We start from the raw sequence: 23,998 nt of genomic DNA on the forward strand, positions 1-23,998 counted from the left end.
TCTTTGGTCCCCCACAGCAAAAGGAATTCTAGGAGGAAATGGTCACTTCCCCCTAAAGTCCCCACCACCTTCACCTCATTTACCATCTTTTGCCTGTTGGTCAATATTAAGTTGAGTATGGCTGAGCCCCTTGTAGCTACCTCCACCATTTGATGCAGGAAGTTGTTGGCCAGGTAGGTGAGGAACTTGTGTGACTTTGGAGTTTGGCTCCCAGCACACATCAGGGAAGTTGACATCACCCATAACTACCAGCTTTGGTCAAGCTACTCACAGAGGGCAGCATCCACCTCCTCACCCTGGTCAGGAGGTCTGTAGCAGACTCCAACCACAATACTGTTTGTCCTTCCTTCCCTTATCCTCACCCAGATACGCTCCACTGGGCTGTCACCCTCCTCCTCTAGTATTTCTTGACAGGCAATCCCTCTCCTCACATACAGTGCCACTCCACCACCTCTTCGACTTTTTTGGTTCTTTTTGAACAACTCGTATACATCCACTACTACATTCTAGTCATGGGAATCATCCCACCAAGTTTCTGTAATACCTCCTAAATCATATCCCTCTAACTGCAATAGAAGCTCAAGCCCTTCCTTCTTATTGCCCAAGCTTTGGGCATTGGTACATAGCCACCTGAAGCCCTGCACTGTCTACAGAAAGCAAAAGTGGTAACAAGAACACCAACGTAAGGGCCTCTTAACTGAGCCCCAGGCTAAGAGCCCCAGGGCAAGTGCCCTTTAGCTCTCGCCCTTTGGCTCGCAACTCTGGAGAGAGAAACCTTGTTAATCAACGGTTCACAGCCCCACCTCTCAACAGCCAACAGCAGAGGGAAGAGTCAGTAATTAACCCCAGTCACACAAGCCCTCTTCACTCAGCAACAACAACCTGCAACCTCAGCTACTGCTTGCCAGCAGTTTAGGGGAAGAAACCACTCTCCTTCAGCCCAAGTCTGGAGGATAAAAAGAGGTAATCCACTATTATGTCACCCTGAGCGCCATAAAAAAGGGTGGTACTTTAAAAAAGGGGGACAAAAATAAATGGCTGCATTTGCGTTGACCCTCAAGGCACAGAAATGATTACTACAGTGCTTTACTGTACTGTTGTCTGTATCACAGGAGTAACTGTGTTGCTGTAGGAAAATCAGAATGAGTCCCTCCCCTGATTTACTCTGTGAAAAAAGGCAGTACTGATGCTCCCACATTGCTCTTTGCTCAACTTGAGAGCATCTGTTTTTCGCCCAGCAGGAGGGATTGGCCCCAATACTTGCCTCCCAGGCTCCAGCAGGGACCAATCACAGGGGCCACTTCTCTTTGCTACTAGGATAATGCTATTGGCTGCCAGCATCAAACACTTCCTCCCTACTGCCTGTATGGGGTGACAGGAGGAGGCCTAGGCAGGGAAGAGGGGATATCACTCACTCAGAGCCCCACAGCTGATTGTACTTCAAGAAATGCCATCATGCTGTTTCTACTCAACAATCAAATGGAGACACTCAGTTCTCAGTGCATTGAGGATTACAGCATCAATCTCAAACCCCCGATCCAGGCCCAAAGCTCCCCCCAAGAGACCTCTTTCAACAAAGTGCCAATGGAAGGAACTCCTGTGAATCGAAGCAACAAAAAAGACTTTTAAAGCGAATGTTTCTGAATGATCAGAAATGCATACACAGTGGAATGCTGGGCTCAATTTAAAGAACGTTCTTGCAAAAATAAAGCAGCACCTCATGTAGACAACCAAAGTCCTGGAAATGAGGCAGTTAATTAGTCTTCTCTATATATGTAGTATTATCTATTAAATACATCATTGTAGCCCATATGAATAGGGAAAGATACAGTGATTAGACAATGGATGTGATTTAATATCTATTTGTGGTAGCCCAGGGCCACCAGTTCTTGCACTACGCATATATAGATAATTAGATAGATAATATATTTCTATACCGACTCTTAGTAGAGCTGTTTGCTTTTTTTACTGATTTTTGATTTTGCATTAACCTTTCGGGCAACGTTTGGCGCCTCCCCTTTCTTCAGAGGTCTCCAAAGTTCCCTCGCACAGTCAACAGGTTCATAAAAGAGTTTAATTGGATGGCCCCCCATTTTGTCCTCCTTGGTTTTCTTCAGGTGCAGTCGTCCTTTCTGGAAAGAGTGAGGTTTCACATCAGGGGTGTTATAAAAAGTGTGTTGGTTTCCCCAGCTACTGATGGGAAAGAAACAAAAAAAGGGGGGGGGGAAGAGTTGGTCAAGCATCATATATTAAGGAGAAGATAAAGGATGCACAGTTTTAGCAAGACATGATTCAGAAATGTTATTTCACGTATTATGGCATTGAAATGACATACATACAGGCATCGGGGTTTCTTACTGGATGAGATGTCTGTAGACTGGAAGAAAAAATGGACATATTATTGACACTGATAGAAACAAGTTGCAAATAGGTTGGATTCAGCGGAGGGTTCCCACACGTGGAAAGGATTTCTGTCTGCCCAGCACACTCCCTTCATTGCAGCCCAAAATGCCCCTCTCATCCTGGGGGATCAGGGATTCCCAGGAACAGCATGAGGGGGGAAATCTGCAGTGAAAGGAGAAAATCAGCAAAAATTCTCCCATCCCTTCCAAACACAGAAATTCTCTGCTGGACCCAACCCATCATCTTTTAGCCTTTTATTCTCTAAATTAACCATTTACTGAAAAGCTGCTCTCTATTTAAATAGCTCTATAGGTGCCCCCCCCCAAAAAAAAACCAGCCACAGGCCTTTTCCTGCAAGGTTCCAGGGAAATTCTCTGCTGGATCCAACCCATCATCTTTTAGCCTTTTATTCTCTAAGTTAACCATTTACTGAAAAGCTGCTCTCTAAATAGCTCTATAGGTGCCCCCCCCCAAAAAAAAACAGCCACAGGCCTTTTCCTGCAAGGTTCCAGGGAGACTGGACATGATTGAACGTACAGTGTGGGAACACCCCAAAACTGGATCCCTCACATTGGGACAGTTGTTCACACAACAGTCCAGAGAAACAAGGTGACTGGGGAGGAAGAAGTAACATCATTTTAGCAAACTCCACCCCAGCCTACATACATTAATTCAGAGGTTTGCAGAGATCCTACATGCATGCAAATATACGCTTGTAGGCACCGGTCCACATAATCCTGATCGAGAGAAGAGTGTATGCGCATACACTGGTATGGGTGTAGTTCCATGAACACTGCTGAATGAATATGCATAGGCTGAGGGTGGAACTTGCCACCTTGATACCACGTCTACCCTTATACATGTTGTCTCCCTGGACTGTTGTGTGAATTACTCTCTTGATTTCCAGGGTCCAGTTCCTGAGTGTTTCCAGACTTGCACTGGTTTCACACCCAGAGACTTTTACATGCTCTAAAACTGGTCACAGATTGGCTTAAGACATAATTGGGCCCATTGTTTGATCTGTGAATAGATCTGAGAGTGGGGGAAATCCCAGCAAGAAAACACCTTACTCCGACTGATTTATGGAGGCAGCTTCTCAGCAAATATGTTTAGTAGAGTTGATGTGAGTGCACATTAGATAGGAGCGTATACAGTACTCAGGCCTGTTACACTGTGCAGTTCTGCACCAAGAATAGCTGAATGCTGCAACCTGTACGGACCGTGCATATTGGCATAATCGTCTATCTAACAACCCCATCACGTGGCTCAAAAATGTAAAAGTCTCCAGATCTCATGAACTATTGACTGCCATTTTGGGTTTCCTATGCAACTCCACAAAGCATCACCTAGGGCAGGGGTCTGCAAACTGCGGCTCCTGAGCCGCATGCGGCTCTTTGGCCCGTTGAGTGCGGCTCTCCGAACTTGGTTCGGAGCCCCTGCTCTCGCGCCTGCTCACGCCAGCAGCCGGGCTGCGGAGCCGGCGTGCCTGAGAGAGCGCCGTGGAGAATGGCCAGGTCCCCCTTTCCTTTGCCCTCAATGGTTGGGAGGCTAAAGCCTCCCCTTTCCTCTAGCTGCGCGATTGCTGGGCGGGCGGCTCGGCGGTTCCTGTCCCCCCGCCCGCCTATCAGCTGTTGGGAGGGCCGGGCTTCCTTTGGTAGACCTGGCCTCCAGCTGAGTCCCATTGGGAGGCCATGTCTACCCACTGGCTTTCTTGGCGGTAGACCTGGACACCGAGGAGGGGAAAAAGTCCACCTTCAGAGGCCAGGTCTACCAATTGGCTTCTATGGGCCTCTGGAGGCCAGGTCTACCACCAAGAAAGCCAATGGGTAGACCTGGCCTCCCAATGGGACTCAGCCGGAGGCCAGGTCTACCAATAGACTGTTATGGCGGTAGACCAGGCCTCCAGACGAGGACTCCGGACGTGGAGGGGGAAATGGCAGGGACTTACAATTTAATTTTTATCAATAAATAAGATCACTATTAAGTATGATATCAAGTTTTATTCAGTGTACCTATAGTTTAATTAAGTTAAAACTTTAATTAAAGTTTATTAAGTTAATAAACAGTGTACCTACCTATATAGTTTAAGAAATTTGGCTCTCAAAAGAAATCTCAATCGTTGTACTGTTGATATTTGGCTCTTTTGACTAATGAGTTTGCCGACCCCTGACCTAGGGAACCCAAAATAGCAGCTGAGATCTCACAAGATCTTAGCACTTTAAAACTATATTTTGTTTTATTTAATCTCCTTTGGAGGTGGGAAGGGTATCAAAAGCAGGAATCAGGGAGAGGAGAGGAGGCCACAGGTGCTAGGAGGAGGAGGAGGACCAGGAGGAAACAGGAAGGAAAAGTGACAGCGGGGAAGAGGGAAAGTGGGGGGCTGGGAATGTGGAGGAGAGTATCAGCCAAAGATAATGGGGAAGTAGTAGGGGGAACTGTGAGAAAACCAGGAGCCAATAATGAGGGAAGTGGAGGCAGTGTGGGGAAGAAGGTCAGTGGGATATGGGACCCCTCCAAGTCCTCATGAGTCCCCTGCTTGTTCCTCTTATTTTACATATTTTTTACTGGTTTGCATAACTTTTATTGGTTTTGCTGGTTGAGTGGAGGATCGAAGAGCTATGTGAGGCATTGAGATCCCATCCCCAAGGCATAAAAGGTCTTAGAATTGATCCCGCTGCCTTTTGCGATTCATCAGGCATAACCCACATACTTTCAAGCGTATCTTCACAACCAGGAAGGCGAGAAACATGTGCATGCGCCTTTGTTTTTAAATGAAAGAGGAAATTCTGAGGAAGCCACCCAGCACTATTTCCTCTGCTTTTATTTTTTGTGTTTCTGTGGAATTGTGGCATATACACAGCCTTGCCTACAGTCAAAGCTTTACACGAAATGTTACACTGAACACTAGGAGAGTGCAAAATAGTTGCTACCTGCAGTCTCTCCTGAACCGTCTGCTCTCTGCCTGTAAAGTCATACATTTTAATTCCCTGACATACCCCTTAGAAGCAGCCTGATAAAAGATCTCACCTTTCTTATCAGTTTTCATGGCATTTATCACTGGTAAACTTTTCGTTTGCTACTTTGCATCTTCTGAACAAATTAGCAGTCATGGTTCATGTGAAGCAGTGTGACTACCAAACCGAGCACACACACATGCAAACACCCCCTCAATTATCACGTTTCTTTGTTGATTGCTGTTTCTTTAAAAAGGGCAGCTGACATTTCAAGCAACAGGCAAGTAGTGAAGCAGCAACAGTTGCTTCCTGCATCTTTCTACAGTAGTTGGAACCTATGTCCCCTGTCTGGGCCTGCAGAAATAGGTACACTAACCCTGCTTTATCCTCTCACTGTACCTCTTTGGCCTCTCACCTCATCTATGTTGAGGGGAAAATGTGGGCAGTGTTTGGAATATTGGACTCTTTGTTTTTTGAGCTTTCTAGCCTTGGGCAGTATATTGGATACCTGACATTACTGTGACTGCTTGAATGTGGTAGTTCTCCAGCTAGGGGTCCCATTCCCCTGATGATAGTGGGAGATCCCCTATCCCGTTCCTGTTGCCTGCTGCTGCTCCAAGTGGTGGTGGGAATTTTTTTTTATTAAAACCCTCAGTGTCACAAACAGTGCCACATTACTTCCAGTAAAAAAACTGACATAGGTAGCTCTAGGAATCGCTGACAACTCTACCATAGTTTCCAGTAATTCCTAGAACTACCTATGTCACTTCCAGTTCTTTACTGGAAGTAACATGGCCCCACAGCTGGTGTCATAATACCCCCAATATCCCCACCCACAACCCACTGGTTGCGGGACAGTGCCTGGTAGCCCTATCTCCAGCTGAGATATTAATACAATTCCCCTCAACAAACTTTGTTTCCATTTTCTCTCTCTGTGTCTCACCTGCTGCAGCCCCAAATGCCTCTGAAATGTTGTTCCTGGGGGGGGGGTCCCCTATCTACCACAAGCAGCATTTCAGGAGGCATTTTAGGCCACAGCAGGATGTGAGAAAGCTGCATTCTGGATTCAGCAAATCCTTCCACCTCTGCAACTGTTCTGCCAGACCCAAACCTTAAATGAGGGGAGAGAAGGCCGTGTATACAGCCATGAACTCTTGGAGGAACAGCAGTTGGGAAATATAATTAATATAATGTGTCTTTATGGTTAACTAGCAAAGACCATATTCTAGCTGCTTATGTAGAACAAAGCCTTAAGCATATACAGGCTTGAAGAAGCACAGAATTGTTCTGGTGGTTGTTGTTGTTTTAAACCCTACCACTCTGCACTGGCCAAACTGCTTATTCATTCTGTGTGCATATATTCCCATAAAAATTCCCTTGCTTTTCCCCTGGAGCAGTGTCGTACAGCGTAACTAAAAAGGGATCGACCCCTTTTCTGCTTACCATGTATTCATTGGCATCACTGTAGTTGGCCACAATCTGCTGATTCTGATAATATTCGAGCTGCTTTTCTGCCAGGTCCACTCGCTGCAGCAGATTCTCGATGAAGTATTGGAGCCTGGCTTTGCCGCGGACCTCCTTCTCTGCTGCCTCCTCTAGGAAGTGATTAAATGTAACTACTTCTCTGCAATGAAAATAAAATAAAATAAAATAAAATAATGCAGCCCTTTTGGAATTGCTGTCCCACAGCACAGCGGTGTTTCCTTATTCCTTCTAACAAACAGCAGCTGGTGGCTTTTAATATGGTGACATCCTTGTGACCTTCCCACGCATGCTCAGTGTCAGTTGCAATCTGCATCCTTCTAGGACTACATCTACATAATGGTATCTCAACATTGCCTTTTCTTTCGTTTCCTCAATCAGGCATATGTTTTCATCAAAGTCAGTATTGTCAGTATTGTCTACTCAGACCAGTAGCAGCTCTCCAGGGTCTCAGGCAGCAGTCTTTCACATCACCTACTTGTCTAGTCCCTTAAACTGGGGATGCCGGAGATTGAACCTGGGACCTTCTGAATGCCAAGCAAAGGCTCTACTACTGAGCCACAGCTCCTCCCCATTTGAAGTCTCTTTTATAGGACAGCAGTGGTCTCCTAGATTGGAGCGATTGACATTTTCCCCCCAAAGATTGTTATGATTGCATCCTGTACTTTTTTAGAGCACAAACATCATTAGCAAAAACTGAACCAAGTAAATGCAGTTGCAATGAGAAATTAATTAATTAAATATACAATTGATTCTTAACGGGGCCATAGAGCCCTCCTGGTTGCACTATACAAATCTGAGGGACATTCAGGACTTTGGGGGCAAGCCGGGGAGGGGGCCATTTGGTATTTTAGCCAACCTTTCCTCCCCACTTGCAGTGATTTCCAACAGCCAGTAGAGCAGAACTGTTTTGTACTTCTTAACCTCCACTGTGGATAAAATCTGAGCATCCTAAGCTTCTCTATCAGGTACTCGTTCTAATAAGTGGCACACAACAAATAGGAAGCAAACTTAACTTTAAGGGCTTAGCTCTCACTGAATGGGATCTGTGTATAGTAAGCCTATATTACCAATATACCCATATAAATAAAGTTTCCTTGTCTGGAATGCTGTTTTTATGCCCATTTTTTTTACCTGCAACTTGGGGAGTCATTTAGTGATAACACTGCATAGTTGGGGGACAGTAGTACATTAAGAACCACTGAAACAAACTCATTTCAAGGCTGATCTTGTGCCCTGCAGGGTATGCTGTGAATACAGGAAGCTGCTGTTTAACAGGTCAGCACACTGGTCCATCTAGCCCAGTTCTCCCACCTCTGATGGCTGAATCAAATGTTACAAAGTCCATGGGATGAACACATGGGCTGTCGACCGAACACATACTGGAAGATCTGTGCTCAGAACTTAATTCCCAGGCATGTGCAAGCCCAATTTAGATAATGTATCAGAGGTCTAAAGCATCAAAAAATATAAGAAGAAGAGAGAGAGAGAGAGAGAGAGAGAGAGAGAGAGAGAGAGAGAGAGAGAGAGAGAGAGAGAGAGAGAGAGAGAGAGAGAGAATTGAAAAATTACAAAATAGAACAGAAATTACTGAAAATTATTATTGTGATTACAAAGGTACAAAGCTATACCATAATATGTTCACAAGTCAAAATAAACACAGAGTTTCTAATTGTTGCCATTTTGACTTGTGAACATATTATGGCATAACTTTGTATCTTTGTAATCACAATAATAATTTTCTGTAATTTCTATTATATTTTGTAATTTTTCAATTATATATATACCTTCTTGTAATTTTTGATGCTTTAGACCTCTGATGCTTTCTATCTCCTTGTTTTTGTCATTTAGAGGTTTCCTCTCTCTTCTTTTTTGTTTTCCTTCCCAATTTAGATCAGGCTCTTGGTGCACAGGGGAAGGAAATGAGGCCTCCCCCACCCTTTTTCCAAGTGCCGGGGAGCTTCTATTTGCCTCATAGGCTACATGTACATTTCCCCATTGAGACAAACAGCAGCTCCCTGGGGCCATTTCAGGCCAGGAAAATGAAGTGGGGTCCTGATCTGAACTGGGCCCCCAAGTGCCTAGGAATCCACGTTTCATCAGGGAATTCCCCATGCATGTCTGTTTGGCAGGATCCAGGGCAGACTGTAAACAGTGTACTGTATAGTTAGGGAACAGTTGCCCAGCAAAGGTATTTTCCAACCTATAATTCTTTTAACTGAAGATGGCAGGGACTGAATATGAACCTCTATGCATGCAAAGCATGTGCTTTATTGTGGGGCTATGTAAAAAAAAAAAGTGGATGGAAGGCATCAACATATTGATCTTAGCTTGATATGAAGCAGCTGCAACCTTTAAACTCGGAACGCTCTAAACTTCACTCGGGCATTTCTCATGTGGAATAATTCCAGGATGAAGTAAGTGCTTGTCCCCCTACAACTAAAGTTAGTCACAAAGCTCATAAAAAGCAATAAGGCTTGTTGGGAACAATTAACCTTTTCCCACTGCTTTTAAAGGGACAGGACTACCTTTGGGCTTGCTCATACCTGATAATGGGTGCGATTGAACTGTTTTGGGCTAAACAATATTACACTGAATTTAAAGGAATGTTAAAATCCAGTTTCTACATTATACATAGGGTTGCCAGCCTCCAGGTGGTGTGGAAATCAAGAAAGTAGCACAAGACAATTCTTTCTGTAATAAGAAGACCAATCTATAGCAATTAGTGCTATTAAGAATATGTATTGGAAACATACAAAGAACAAAATTCTGGAGCAAAAAAGTATCACATAGGTAATTAAGACCCCAACTTTCAATAAGGGCTTTACAATACAAATATGAGCCCAAATTCTCAATCCTTATTCAGTCTACATAAATAATTTCATAAAGTGCATGAGTGAACCACGGGAACAATACTCAGTCCTTATAGAGTCCACATGAAATTTCATAAAGTGCATCAGTAGGTGGCAAAATCTTTATGAAATTTCATGTGGACTCTATAAGGACTGAGTATTGTTCCCGTGGTTCACTCATGCACTTTATGAAATTATTTATGTAGACTGAATAAGGACTGAGAATTTGGGCTCATATTTGTATTGTAAAGCCCTTATTGAAAGTTGGGGTCTTAATTACCTATACTTTTTTGCTCCAGAATTTTGTTCTTTGTATGTTTCCAATACATATTCTTAATAGCACTAATTGCTATAGATTGGTCTTCTTATTATAGAAAGAATTGTCTTGTGCTACTTTCTTGATTTCCACACTCCCTACTTAGCACTTGCAAGCCGTTTTTTGATTACAGCCTCCAGGTGGTGGCTGGAAATCTCCCGCTATTACAACTGATCTCCAGCAGATAGAGATCAGTTCACCTGGAGAAAATGGCTACTTCGGCAATTTGACTCTATGGCATTGAAGTCTCTCCCCTCCCCAAACCCTGCCCTCCTCAGGCTACGCCCCAACAACCTAAAGGTATTTCCCAACCTGGAGCTGGCAACCCCAATTATACAAGTTTACACTGTGTAACTAAAACACTGTGACTAAATATTCTCTGAGTGCAAGAATATATTAAGGCCTTGAAAAAAGTCTTCAAGAAGAAGAACAGGCAGTTTCTGTGTGAATCAAGGACATTTTTTGTTACTTAATACTTAAAACATTAGAACAATCAGATGACTAGGGACACAGCTATACTAGGTTGGACCCTACTGGCTTTCCCCGGGGCATAAAAAGTTGGGAGGACCCCTTCTGACCCTTTAAAAGATTATGCCAGAGTTTGTAGGACCCGTGTGGACAAGAAGCCACATGCAACAGGGCTGTAGTGAAGAAGGGAATGGATCAAGATCACTCCTTCTATTGGTTGCACCAGCAGAAAAACTGAGAGGATCCAACCCACTGCAATAAGTATACTTTACTGGGAATGCACCTGCCCTCACATTTTCAGATCATCAATCAGTACGTTAGTGTGGAAAATAGAGGGGATAACAACTACCTCCCCCCCCACATCCCCAGTGACCCCAACCCTCGCCCTGCAATGCAGGATCCCACAATCAAAGCACTCTCGACAGATGGTCATCCAGCCTCTGCTTAAAGACCTCCAAAGACGGGGAATCCACCACCCTCCGAGGCAGCACATTCCACCATCGAACAGCCCTCACCGTCAGGAGGTTCTTCCTAATGTTTAGGTGGAATTGCTTTTCTCTTGGTTTAAATCCATTACTCCGTGTCCTAGTCTCTGAAGCAACAGAGAACAAGCTAGTTCCCTCATCAACATGACATCCCTTCAGATATTTAAACATGGCTATCATGTCTCCCCTCAATCTTCTCTTCTCCAAACTAAACAAACCCAACTCTCCTCATAGGGCATGGATTCCAGACCTTTCACCATTCTGGTCGCCCTCCTCTGGACACGCTCCAGCTTGTCAACATCCTTCTTAAATTGTGGAGCCCAAAACTGGACACAGTATTCCAAGTGAGGTCTGGCCAATGCAGAATACAGTGGTAGTATTACTTCCCTTGATCTAGACACAATACTCCTATTGATGCAGCCCAGAATTGTTTCTACCCAACATTGGGCAGGGGGTTGGACTAGATGACCCTGGTGGGCCTTCCAACACTATGATTCTATGTCCCCACACACACACACCAGGAGGCTAGGAGCAGAGGTAGCAGGAAACTTGGAGGAGAAAATGTGCAGAATGGCCTTTATGTGTAAGGCGTCCAACCATCATGTCATAGAACAGGGGTCCTCAAACTACGGCCCGAGGGCCGGATCCGGCCCCCGGAGGGCTTTTGTCCGGCCCGGAGACCGAGAAAGCCAGTCCCCCCTTGCCCCCCTCCCCAGAGCTTTTCTGGGCTTCCTGGCGGCGTGCGCACAGCCAGAAGCCTCCCTCCCGCCCCAATCGCCCCCTTCCCTATTCCCTCTCCAGCCCAAAACCCCTTTCCTGGGCGCACGAGGCGTCTTGCTGCCTCGCGCGCCGTCCAGTCGCCCCCTTCCCCCTCTCCCTCCCTCCCACCCTCCCCAACCCAAAACCCCCTTTCCTGGGCGCACGAGGCGTCTTGCTGCCTCGATTGCCGTCCAGTCGCCCCCTTCCCCCTCTCCCTCTCACCCTCCCCAACCCAAAACCCCCTTTCCTGGGCGCACGAGGCGTCTTGCTGCCTCGCGCGCCGTCCAGTCGCCCCCTTCCCCCTCTCCCTCCCACCCTCCCCAATCCAAAACCCCCTTTCCTGGGCGCACAAGGTGTCTTCCTGCCTCGCTTGCCGCCCAGTTGCCCCCTTCCCCCCCTCTCTCCCACCCTCCCCGGCCCTTGGGGGGGGGGCTGGGAATATCTCCAGGGAGAAGAAAAAGACTTGTGGCCATTTATGCACAGGAGGTCTTGCCTTGGATTTGCCGCTCTCCAGATGCACATTTTCCCCATCCAAATTCTCAGAACTCAAAAGTAAGCTCTCCCCTTCCCCGGGCAGGGTTTGGAGAATTCGGATGGGGAAAATGTGCATCTGGAGAGTGGCAAATCCAAGGCAAACCCTTCCATAAATAAATGGCCTTGGTTTTTACATGCCGACTTTCTCTACCACTAAAGGGACACGCAAATTGCCTTACAATCCTCTTCCCATACCCTCCCACAACAGACGTCCTGTGAGGCAGGTGGGGCTGAGAGAGCGCTAACAGAGCTGTAACTTGCCCAAGGTCAGCCAGCTGGCTTCGTGAGTAGGGGTGGGGAAACCAACCAGGTTCACCAGATTAGCCTCCGCTTCTCACGTGGAGGAGTGGGGAATCAAACCCGGTTCTCTAGATCAGAGTCCCCGCTCCAAACCGCCACTCTTAACCACTACAGGGGGAAGGTCTGGGCTTGTAAGGAGAATGCTTTTCCGGAGAGCCGCCTTGCGCCGCCGCCGCCTCCCCCGCAACAGTCTGGCCCCCAACAGTGTTTGAGGGCAGTGAACTGGCCCCCTGTTTTAAAAGTTTGAGGACCCCTGTCATAGAATCATAGAGTTGGAAGGACCACTAGGGTCATCTAGTCCAACCCCCTGCACAATGCAGGAAATTCACAACTCCCTCCCCACACCCCGTGACCCATACTCCATGCCCAGAAGTTGGCCAAATGCCCTCCTTCTCATGAACTTGTAGGGGGAAATGGAAATTAATCCAATCCCTTTTGTGGGACAATGAGCTAGTAAAAATGAGCTAGTAAAAAAGGATCTCTGGGAGACAGTTGAAGAGTCTCCACCTACCGAAGAACAGAAAGCTCAGTGGGGAAAAACAGGACAGGAAGGCAAGGGCAGAAATTTCTTCATATACGACAGTGATTTACATCACATGAAGATATTTTAAAACTGCCAAGGAACTATGGTTGGGCTTGAGAGAACTGTATGAAAGAAACACTCTTAATGAAAGACTGTACTTATCAAGAAAGCTGTTTAATTTGAAATTAAGTGAAGGAGGAGATCTTGAAAGACATCTAAGTCAAGTAACTGAATTGATGGATCATTTAAATACCATAGGCAAGGAATCTGAAGAAGAGGACAAGATTATTTTAACTTTGTCAAGTCTACCTGAGAGTTACAGTTCTTTGATACATGCCTTGGAGACTAAAGATAACCTTACTATGAAATATGTTGTAGCACAACTTAAAGAAGAGGCAGCTAGAGGAGCGGAGAAGGCAACAGAGGGTGAAAAGCAAGCACTTTCTGTACAAAAGACTGATAAGTATAATCTTAAAAATAAATTCACTTTACAAACTGTAAACAATAGAGGTAAAACTAGAAATTGTTTTACTTGTGGCAAGGTAGGTCACTTTTCCAGAGACTGTCTGAAAAAAAATAACACTGAAAAGGAAAGGCCACAGAGTGACAGCAAAAAGCACACTAACAGCCCATTGATTTATGTGTAAATCACATAAGCTGAGGCATACGGGGACGGCACATGGACACATGTCAAATTTAACCCTGAGAGACCCATGTATGATGCTGCCACCATACTAATCTTGGATTACTTACTGTGAAGGTTGCTTCTGCTCTGAGGAAAGGAGGGCATCTTGAAACATTTGGTGATTCCCACAGGTTGCAGCGGAAAATTGCCAAGGGTTTACCTTTCATACATAGGGTTGTTCCATCGTTCCTGGATGCCACATGTGTGATCTTTCTTGTGGCTGTGGTCAGCTCACCCTGCTCTTCTCTTCCATTTTGCTGTGAAAATGGATGCAGGAAGTTTCAGCGCACCTGGCCCTGGCTCTCCTCCTCCATTCTTTGCCATGAAAATGGCTGTGAGAGGTTTTATCGCTCCTCTGTGGCTATGCTGTGAGTGGACCCATCTGGGTCCCTCTCTGAGGGCAATCTGTCTTCTGTGCTGCCGATCCGCCTTTTTGTTTTGTCAGGTGGAAAAAACACTGAGAGGGAAAGAGATACGGCAGAGGAGGACAAGGTTGAGATGAAAGAGAGTGAAAGCCAACTCAGAGATGGGATTAGGGATGAAAGTAAGAATCTTACAAAAAGAATAGAGTACGGTAGGTTTCTTAAATTAAGAAAAGAGCTATTTGCATCAGAGAGCTGCTTCGCTGCTGCTCTCCCAGTGCTAGGCAGGAAACGAACTCAGGAAGGGGCAATTCCAGCCCAGGAGAAGTAGAAATCTGATCCTGCTTCCCTGAGCAACCAGAGGGAATCACCCAACATTTCAAGATGCCCTCCTCCTCAGTGCGAGAATAAATCTCTCTTCCTCCAAATTCAACCTGTTGGCTCCCTTAATTTTTATTTTATTCATTTATTCATAGAAGTTTTCTTAAGTATTGGATTCATTTCCCTCTTGAGTCATTAGTGGAACAAGAGCTTGGTTCCAGCTTAAGTATGCCTTGCATTCTGGGACCTCCTGTGTGTGCACAACAAACCCTTAATAATACAGTTTAGATGCTCTGTGGATTTTTTCCCCCACAGAGGCCAGTCTCTATACTCTAGTGCAATGCTTGGCAAGCAGAAGATAGGTAACCAATGCCAAAGGGAATAAGCAATACTCACACTATGCAGTTTGCTTGGTTTAGATGTTTGCCGTGTTGCCTGAGAACACTTGGATTCTTGGCGCCTGCAGATGCCAGTATTAAAAACACAGCAGCTCTGTTACTGCTTTCAAAACTAGTCTACCCACCACACTCTCTGCCTGAGCCACCGGATGGCAACTGCTTTGAAAATGAAAATTAGAGAGCAGCAGTGGGTGTGGCACTGGATGCTTCATTGGAGGCTTCACCCAGCTATTGTCTCATGGATCTCACTACACAGGGTGATTGGAAAGCAAACCATATAATGGTAGAACCAAAGATACCTTTGGAAGAAACCTCAATAATATAATTCTACTTCAAATGCAGGACGCTAAAATGGAACTGTATACTTCACATGTGGATCAGAGGTGTCCAAAAGAGCTTCTTTTGGTACATAGTAGTAGATGTGCACTGATCCACCAAGGAAACTCTTGGGCTGTTCCCAAGCTTCTTTGGAAGTTGCACATTGGTAAAGGTCTCCTTGCCCAGTTGCCTGTGAGGATTAAATATTGCCTCCTGGTGACCAAGAAAGGAAACATTTGTTCATTGGAAGTGAGGACATGGTGCAGGCCATTGATGTGCCACAAATAACTACTAGAAGTAAGAAAACAGATAAAAATATATCTGGAGTTGTGTGCCAGCTGGCACTGAAGGACATTACTCCTTTCATCACTATCTCCTGCCAGTGTTGTAGGCAGGTACCTGGCATAGATTAACATATTGTAGCAAGGAGCCACCACAGATATGCCAAAGGTGAGGCTGGGATCTGATCCCAATGCTGGTTTGAGGATACTAGCTATGCCCTTTTACCACCCTTAGAGCCTGATCCTGACTACTTGGGAGTTCAATGGGGCTTGAGAATATGAAATCACACCAGGACTACAATCCCCAAAGTATTTTATTCTGATTTCTTCCCCGAGAGTTAATGGGAATTCCAAGGAATGGGCAGTTTGAGGATTGCAGCTTTTAAGTAGTTCACATATAAATAATGCATCAGCAGTTATTACATTTTTAATAGATACAACATGAAAGTATTTTTAGAAGTGCTGGAACTGCCAACGTGCATTGGGACTTGCTATGGAAGCTAGCAGGAAACCAAACTGTGGTTCTTGTCTTATGTGCTCCTATAACATTTAGTTTGTAGGTCTGATTTATTACTAAATGGAGGGAAGGGGGAACCTGACAGGAACACTTTGAGACCTTTCTCCCTGGAGCTAATGCACACCAAGGCCAACTTTACTCCCTATGCCATAACTGCAGTCATGCTTTTCTCTAGAAGTGGGGCCTCTAAAACTGGAGTGGTGTAGTGGTTAGAGAGCTGGTCTAGGACTTGAGCATCCTGCTGCAAATCTACACGTGTGATGAAACTTTCTGGGTGACCCAGAAAGTCATTTTCTCTCAGCCTAACCTACTTCACAGGGTCATTGTAAAGTCAAAAAGGGGGAAGGACCAGGTATGCCTGTCCGAGCTCCTTGGAGGAAGCACTAAATAAATGAGACAAGGACAGGTTTTTTTTAAGGTACACGCAATAACATTGGTGGACTGTACATTTAGATGACGCAAAGCATCCTTTCTTCTCTACTGAGATCAATTGATTTATATGTGTCTACTTCTCACAATAGAGGTTCAGCCTGCATTGTTGTGATAAGGATAACAAGACAATATAGCAAAAAAAAAAAAAAAAGGCAGGAAACCTGTGACAAAGCATACGTTTCTGTAAACAGTATATAGGCTGACTGATACCCAGTTCTGTACGTTAACAAACAGCGGGTGGGCACCATAGCTCCATGGGGCTGTGTTGCATATACAGAGGCTGCCATGTTCTCTTCTAGGCCAAAGAAGGGTCTGCGTAGGCAGTGGGGAATCCTCACCAGGCACACTAACCATTTTGCAGCTCATGGACAACAACAAGGCAGGTCCTTTGGGAGCACAGCTCTGTGTCTGCGTTGGGCACACCAGAGCTGACCAAGGGAGGAGAATGGGTACATTTGCATATGTTCTGTTTAAGGTGCATCACTTTATTCCTGTTGCCATTTGGGGGGGGGGGGTCTCAGACTCCAGGAGGAAGGAGAGGGAAGAATGCGAAGAAGAAGAGAAGATCCAAAGAAGAGGTGGGTAGAGAGTAGTCATGGTAAGGGAAAGCAACTAATAGAGAGACACCGGAGTGCCACAGGAAGAGTTTAGAGTCTTTAGAAGATTCTAACAGCACTTTAATTCTTCACATTTTTCTCTATACCAATCAGAACTAGAAACTTGACGTGAGCCCAAAGCTACAATCTTTATGGGCTCAAATCCTATTTTGAACTTCAGAACCTGTGCAATTATACATCATACACCCTCCTAGCCCTTGTGTTAATACGACATTCCCTCTTTAGAGAAGCGATAGCTAAGCTTTTTGGAAAGCATGCGAGGTACAGATATAAGTATGGGACAATATTGCTTTAGTGCATGCTAAAGGATGTGCCATGGGGTGCCTCTTGTCCAAGAAGCTGGAAAAGCAGGTAAGAAGTTTGGCCTGCGTCTGTCTCACACCCAGGCCCACAGGCCTTCCTGTTCCTGTCAAAGCATACCGCTTTCACCAAAATTAAAAAGCGCATTATAGAGCTTGATTATAACAGCACTACTTTTCGTGCTCGCTGCGTTTGTTCATCCCAGTTCTTCGGAATACCACCACCACGTGGTTTGCCTTGTTATTATTTGACAACGCCTCGTCTTTCTAGAGCCTTCTGTTTAGCTAGACTGAATGCTAACCCCTCTATGGTTATGCAGGACAGAATTTTGAATATACCATACCCAGACAGGACCTGTCCTTGCTCTATTGATTCATTAGCTCATGCCCTCTTGGAATGCCGCTTTTATGAGGAACTTCAATCATGCTATATCTCTCCCCTTTTAACATATAAATCTAATGCCTCTGTGTCTGACATAATGCCTTTTTTACTAAGTGACAGGGATCCCAAGGCTACATTGTCAGTGGCAAGATTTATTTCAGTCCTTACATCCCTCAAACATTAGATATATGCTGCTCAAGATCAATGGATCAAGAAGCTTCTAAGGGATAAAGGAAAGGTCAAAGCATACCATAATTTCCTGCTGCCTATGCCACTTGCAGCACCTGGTTGGCTACTCATAACCAATATATTGGAATATTTTGATGGCCGCATTTTCTTGTACATACCAGAAAAACCCTGCAAACCCCACACTGGCATGTATCCTACCATTGCACTGAGCAAAGTTGGAATCTAAGGAGGTTTTCGCCAATTTAAACGACTCTTCCTCCTAAGGAACCTTCTTCCAAGTTCGATGGCTCCTCCTCCATTGGAAGACCCACTGAAAATGAAGGAAGGATCCTTAGCCTGGAGGAATTAAGGGAGGCTACTTGCCACTGTCTTGCCACATGCCCCATTCTTCTACTTACTCCTCCTTCCTGTGGAGCTCTTCCTCGGACTCTGTGAGGCGTTGTTTCAGCACTGCAATCATCTCAACTGCGACATCCACCTGCCTGTTCAGGGCCCTCTCGCGCCTCTGCACTTCCTGTTTCTTCTGAGAAAGCTGCACAAAGGCCGCTCGAACCTCTAAGAGTTCAGCGGTCTTTTGGGCCAGCTCTTTGGTAAGCTTGTCGATCCGCTTCTCGATCGTTTTATCCACAGCTTCCACCATTCGGTTGAACTTCTCTCTCACGTGGGCCTCAAACGAAGCTTTGGAGTCTGTGGTCACCAGACCCGGCTTAGAAAGGAGCTCCTCGTCAGTCTCGCCCATCATGTAATTTGTCCCAAAAGAGGCAGGTCTCTCCGCTTCCACTTCCAATGGCTTCCTGTTCTTTATGTTTTCATGGGTTGCGTTGCAGAAGTTTAAGTAGGACGGCTTTGGTTTCACGATACCCGTGCTGTCCCCAAGCACTCCTTGTGCAGGGGAAGCACAGATCAGGTCTGCATCTTTTAAAGAAGAAAAGAGGTTGCATTTTCCCAGGAGGCTTCTTTCTTCGTAGCTGTGGTTGTACTCGAGATGAGCTCTCAGGGAAGACAAGGTCCGGAATCTGGTGTGGTCCCCACATCTTGGGCAACAAAATGGCATGCAGACGCTAACATTTTCAAATGACTCCTGCCAGGGGTATCTGCTTTCTTCAAAAGTGTTCTGTTGCATTACTTTCCAAATCCTAGAAGGAAGGGAATACCAGCAGTCAAGAAAAAGTACACTAAGCTATATAGATCAATGGCAAAACTTGGTATAAGGCAACGTCATATATTGTGTACTGGAAAGAAACAAACAGGTGTGTAGAGTTGTTCATTCTCTAAGAAGAGAACATGTCCTTTCCAGCCCGCTATTTAAGATCCTGCTCTCAAGTCCTGCTTTCTGTACCCCTGCCTACGAAGGGGAGATGGATGCCAACTAGACAGGGCTTTTTCAATGGTGGCACCTTGCCTTGGGAATGCCTTCCCCTTGAGACTTGCCTGGTGCCTACCGTGCTGTCCTTCAGGCATCAGGTCAAAACATGCCTCTTTACTCAGGCATTTAAAAGACATGAACCAACTTTTAAGAAGTTGTTTTTATGGCCTGAGGGCTCTCTTATGGATATCATTTTAAGCTGCTGAACTTTTTATGCTGTCCCCTAGCAAGCTCCTGACTTGTTTAAATTTTGATTATTTTATGCTTGTTTTATTATTTTATTGTTTTTACTTTGTGAGCTGCCTTGAGCAAGTCTCAGGAGAGGTGGTATATAAGTTTTCCAAAGCAATCAATCAATAATGGACACTGTTGGAACTAAGCAGATATTGTTAAAGCTAAGCTAGTTGCAACCTTGTCAATACTTTGGAGCATCACATAGGCCGCCTTGTACTGAGTCAGGACCACTGTTCTATCCAAGTCAATATTGTCTATTCTGGCTGGCAGCAGCTGTCCAGGGTTCTCATCAGCCAATGGAAGTAGAAAGTGCCGTCAAGTCACAGCTGACATATGGCCAGTAGGGTTTCCAAGGCAAGAGTTGTCCAGAGGTGGTTTGCCATTGCTTGCCTCTGTGTAGCAACCCTGGACTTCCTTGGTGGTCTCCCATCCCAATACTAACCAGGGCCGACCCTGCTTAGTTTCCAAGATCTGATGAGACTGGGCTAACCTGGGCCTTCCAGGTCAGGGCCATCACTTGGTCCTTAAAAAAAACTGATGATGCCAGGGATTGAACCTGGGACCTTCTGCATTCCAAGGCTGTGCAGATTTACCACTGAGCCATAGTACCAGCCTGCAGCTTAGAGCTTTTAATAAGAAAAGTAAGCTATAGATACAGTTCCTATTTAATAAAGGAAATTATCAAGTTTTTGCATAAACTACAATATTTTGGTGTAATTTTGAGGGCTTTGATGTTATGTACAGATTGGAAAGTTGTTTTATTGTTAGTCAATCTGAGCCTCAAAAAGGATACAACTGGTTACATAATACTAGTGATTTCTTCCTAGGCAGCTCCATCTTGGCGGCATGCACTCCTAAACCTCTTGCTGTTAACATGTCTGGGGATTCAGGGCCTAATCCAGTCCAAGTTAAGCACTTTTAAAGTTCTATGGGTTTCTGTGAGAAAATTAAGTCCACACTCCAACTTTTCTTAGGGGCATAAACAGTAGTTCTAAGTACTTTTATTCTATATTGTACGTTTTGCCTGCTTGCTTATATGTTTGCAAATGCATCTCGAGTGTCACCTAGGCAATGTGGCACAAGCCAAACTGAAATTTCTAAAGATGGTCAGATGAGCCACCAAATTTCAGGTTCACATCCTCAAAATATTGCTGCCAGTCAATTTGGGCAACAAAGTCTGAAAGCTAACCACTAAAGGTAATGCCAAAAACTGCAGTATTTGTCAAGTGCCTAAGAAAACGTAGGCAATGTGTATATTTGAATGATGGGAAGGGGGGGGAGCCTAAAAACTGTACCTCCTCCCATCAATCAACCTTGGCAAGCTGATTTTTTTTTCCTATCAGCGATTTCACGTTGCTGACGGATCCGGGTCAGCTACAAGGGCTTCCCTTCGACAAGTTGGAAAGGAGGCAGGGAAATCCGCTCACTTCTACGCTCCCTTCTCCCATCCACTGATAAGCTTTTTTTAAAAAAATAATTTTTATTTTCTTCTAACATATCAACATAAAAACAATGTCCAGTACTAAAAATAATAATGATAAAAAAACAAGTAACATCATTAATTTGACAATAAAATGACTTCCCCCTCTCCCTCTTTTATCTAAAAATAAATTGTATAAACTTTTGCTAACGGAACTAATCCCAATATTATTTTAATTAACCTGTTCTTATCCTATCTAACATTATTAAATCAATACCTAATATAAAATTGCCCTGACCTGGGTGGCCCAGGCTAGCCTGACCTCGTCAGATCTCAGAAGTTAAGCAGGGTCGGCCCTGGTTAGTATTTGGATGGGAGACCACCAAGGAAGACCAGGGTTGCTATGCAGAGGAAGGCACTGGCAAACCACCTCTGCTAGTCTCTTGCCATGAAAACCCCAAATAGGGTCGCCGTAAGTCGGCTGCGACTTGACGGCACTTTACACACACAACATAAGATTAATACAAGGTATATTTTAATTAATATATTCTTGTCCTATCTATCATTATTAGGTCAACCTAATATAAAATTACCCTGACCTGGATGGCCCAGGCTAGCCTGATCTCGTCAGATCTCAGAAGCTAAGCAGGGTCAGCCCTGGTTAGTATTTGGATGGGAGACCACCAAGGAAGTCCAGGGTTGTTGTGCAGAAGAAGGCACTGACAAACCACCTCTGCTAGTCTCTTGCCATGAAAACCCCAAATAGGGTCGCCATAAGTCGGCTGCGACTTGACGGCACTTCACACACGCAACATAAAATTAATACAAGGTATATTTTAATTAATATATTCTTGTCCCAGCTAGCATTATTAGATCAACCTAATATAAAATTAATTAAAAAAAACGTAAGAATGGAATTAGATCAAAAAGTATTCTTTAAATGGCCCCATTTAATGGGAGCATCCACTGATAAGCTCACTCCGTAAGTGGAGCGGAGGCACGGCAAGGTGAAAACAAGCCCGGCGGGCGAAAGCGGCAAAGGAGAGGGGAAAAGCTGTGCAAAAGTCTGGCTGCTTTGGCTCCCTCTCCTCCCCCCGCGAGATCAAAGAGGATGCTTTTTTTTGGGGGGGGGGAGTGGAGATCAGCAGGCTGCGGGCCCATCTGGAGGGGGGGGGATCGGAGCGATGGGGGGGGGCCTTGCAGATGGGGGTGGGGGTGGGGAGACGAACCTGTCCGCCACGCCCCGGGCTTGCTGCAAGCCCCGGCCGCCGGTTCGGCCCGGATGTGGGGGCTCGCGTCCAGGCTCCTAGCGGGAGGTCTTGCCCGGGCGCCGGGATGCTGCCGCCGCCCGCTCGGCTTCCTCTCCGGCCCCGCGGCGCACCCCCCGCCCCCCTGCCTCGCCCCGCCCCCACCGCCCCGCCGTGGCGCAGAGCGCACCGCGCCTTACCCGACTTGTTGCTGGCGGTGCTGATGCTGCGGGGAGGGGGGGGCGGCGGCGGCGGGAAGCGGCCGTTTTCAGCAGAGCCGTAAATCACGGCGAGGCCGGCGCAGTCACGCCCCCGAGCGCCCCCTGGCGGCGGGCGGCGCGGGCCTGGCGGGCGGGAGGCGAAGGTTGCTGCGGGAGGACTGGGGAGGGGAGGGGAGGGCGGAGGGGGCGCTCATGGCCCGGGCCGGGAGGGGTCATTAAAGCCCCCCTCGCGTGAGTGTTAGGGAGACAGGGAGGATGTATAAAACGCTTAATTTTTAAAAGCAATAATTAAATGCTTTTTACTACACCAAGGGAGATGGACTATTTTTTCTTTTCCTTTCCTTTTTTTTCCCTTTCTTTTCTATGACATTAGTTCATTTTAAGAATGTCCTTCCCTCATTCCTGTTCTCCTATGGAAAATATTCTGCTACAGAGATTGATAAATATTAACGATAGTACTAGGATTGGAATTTTACGCAAAAGAGATTGCAAATTTATTGCGAGATGAAGGGAGACGTCGGGGAAGTATACATATATACTTGTATACATATATTTGTATACATGTATCATGTATACTTGTATACATGATTGTATACATATATTTTTAACCTTTCCTTTCCTTTTATCCCTTAGAAGCTCCTTGATCAATTGATCTTGAGCAGCGTATATCTAGTGTTGGAGGGATATAAGGACTAAAACAAATCTTTCCACTGACAATGTAGCCTTGGGGTCCCTATATTTTTAACAAAGCTACCTATCTGTTACTATTCTTTACTGTTTATATCTTTGTTAAATTTTTTGATAAATAATCTTGGGAAAATAATCAAAAAATTATTTAAAAAGAAAAGCTCCCCGCGCGAAGAACGGGGAAAGCAGATGCTTTCGGCGAGGATGGAGGAGCGGGGCAGTGTGGCCTAGTGGAGGCGGCAGGGCTGCCAGCGATGCTTTGACCGGGAAGCCTGTAGCGAGGGTTTCAATCCCGGACACCGGCGCCTGCTCAGGAGCCTTTTCATCTCTGCCTGCTTCGGGCGTTCCAGGGTTGAATCTGGGATCGGGCCCAGCTCAGGCCCGGAAGCAGGGCCAGGTTTGAAGTCTTGCTCCATGACAGGGCCCATCTAAGGATGCTCTGGACAATGGGATTCCCTGCTTTGGCCCTGCTCCAGATTGCCTTCTTATGCTTGTGTGATTCTCTGTGTTTCACGGTTCCACTTGCATATGGTTGTCTATGTGTAGGATAATTCACAGTGGGTAGCTGTGTTACTCTGTCTGCAGTAGTAGAAAAGGGCAAGAGTCCAGTAGCTCCTTAAAGACTAACAAAAATATTTTGTGGTAGGGTATGAGCTTTCGTGAGCCACAGCTCACTGAGCTGTGGCTCACGAAAGCTCATATCCTACCAGAAAATATTTTTGTTAGTCTTTAAGGTGCTACTGGACTCTTGCCCTTTTCTATGTGTAGGATGTATCAGGTATTCAGGAGTTCAGGAATGTGTGATTCCAACCCCCCCTCAACCTCCATGTGTTCATGGTATGGTTCACATCTACATAGGATGTGGATGGCGTTAGCAAACTTACAGGGTTGTTGTGAGGATCAAAGGGCTAGGAATTATAAAACATTTTGGACATATGGAAGGATT

The 23,998-nt window shown here is 45.6% G+C and overlaps 1 protein-coding gene across 1 annotated transcript; it reads right to left on the bottom strand.

Annotated features, from left to right (window-relative positions):
• Positions 1–1,702: 1,702 nt before the first annotated feature.
• On the bottom strand, positions 1,703–22,364 carry ZNF365 (zinc finger protein 365). Its single transcript, XM_056850076.1, has 5 exons — positions 22,345–22,364; positions 18,276–19,013; positions 6,801–6,981; positions 2,340–2,377; positions 1,703–2,193 (listed from the first exon to the last, which is right to left on the bottom strand). The coding sequence occupies exons 2-5, from the start codon at positions 18,998–19,000 to the stop codon at positions 1,944–1,946; spliced, it is 1,194 nt and encodes a 397-aa protein (XP_056706054.1). The 5' UTR covers positions 19,001–19,013; positions 22,345–22,364; the 3' UTR covers positions 1,703–1,943.
• Positions 22,365–23,998: the final 1,634 nt, after the last annotated feature.

Source organism: Euleptes europaea, chromosome 5 (genome assembly GCF_029931775.1).
Source record: "Euleptes europaea isolate rEulEur1 chromosome 5, rEulEur1.hap1, whole genome shotgun sequence".
Lineage (NCBI taxonomy): Eukaryota > Metazoa > Chordata > Lepidosauria > Squamata > Sphaerodactylidae > Euleptes > Euleptes europaea.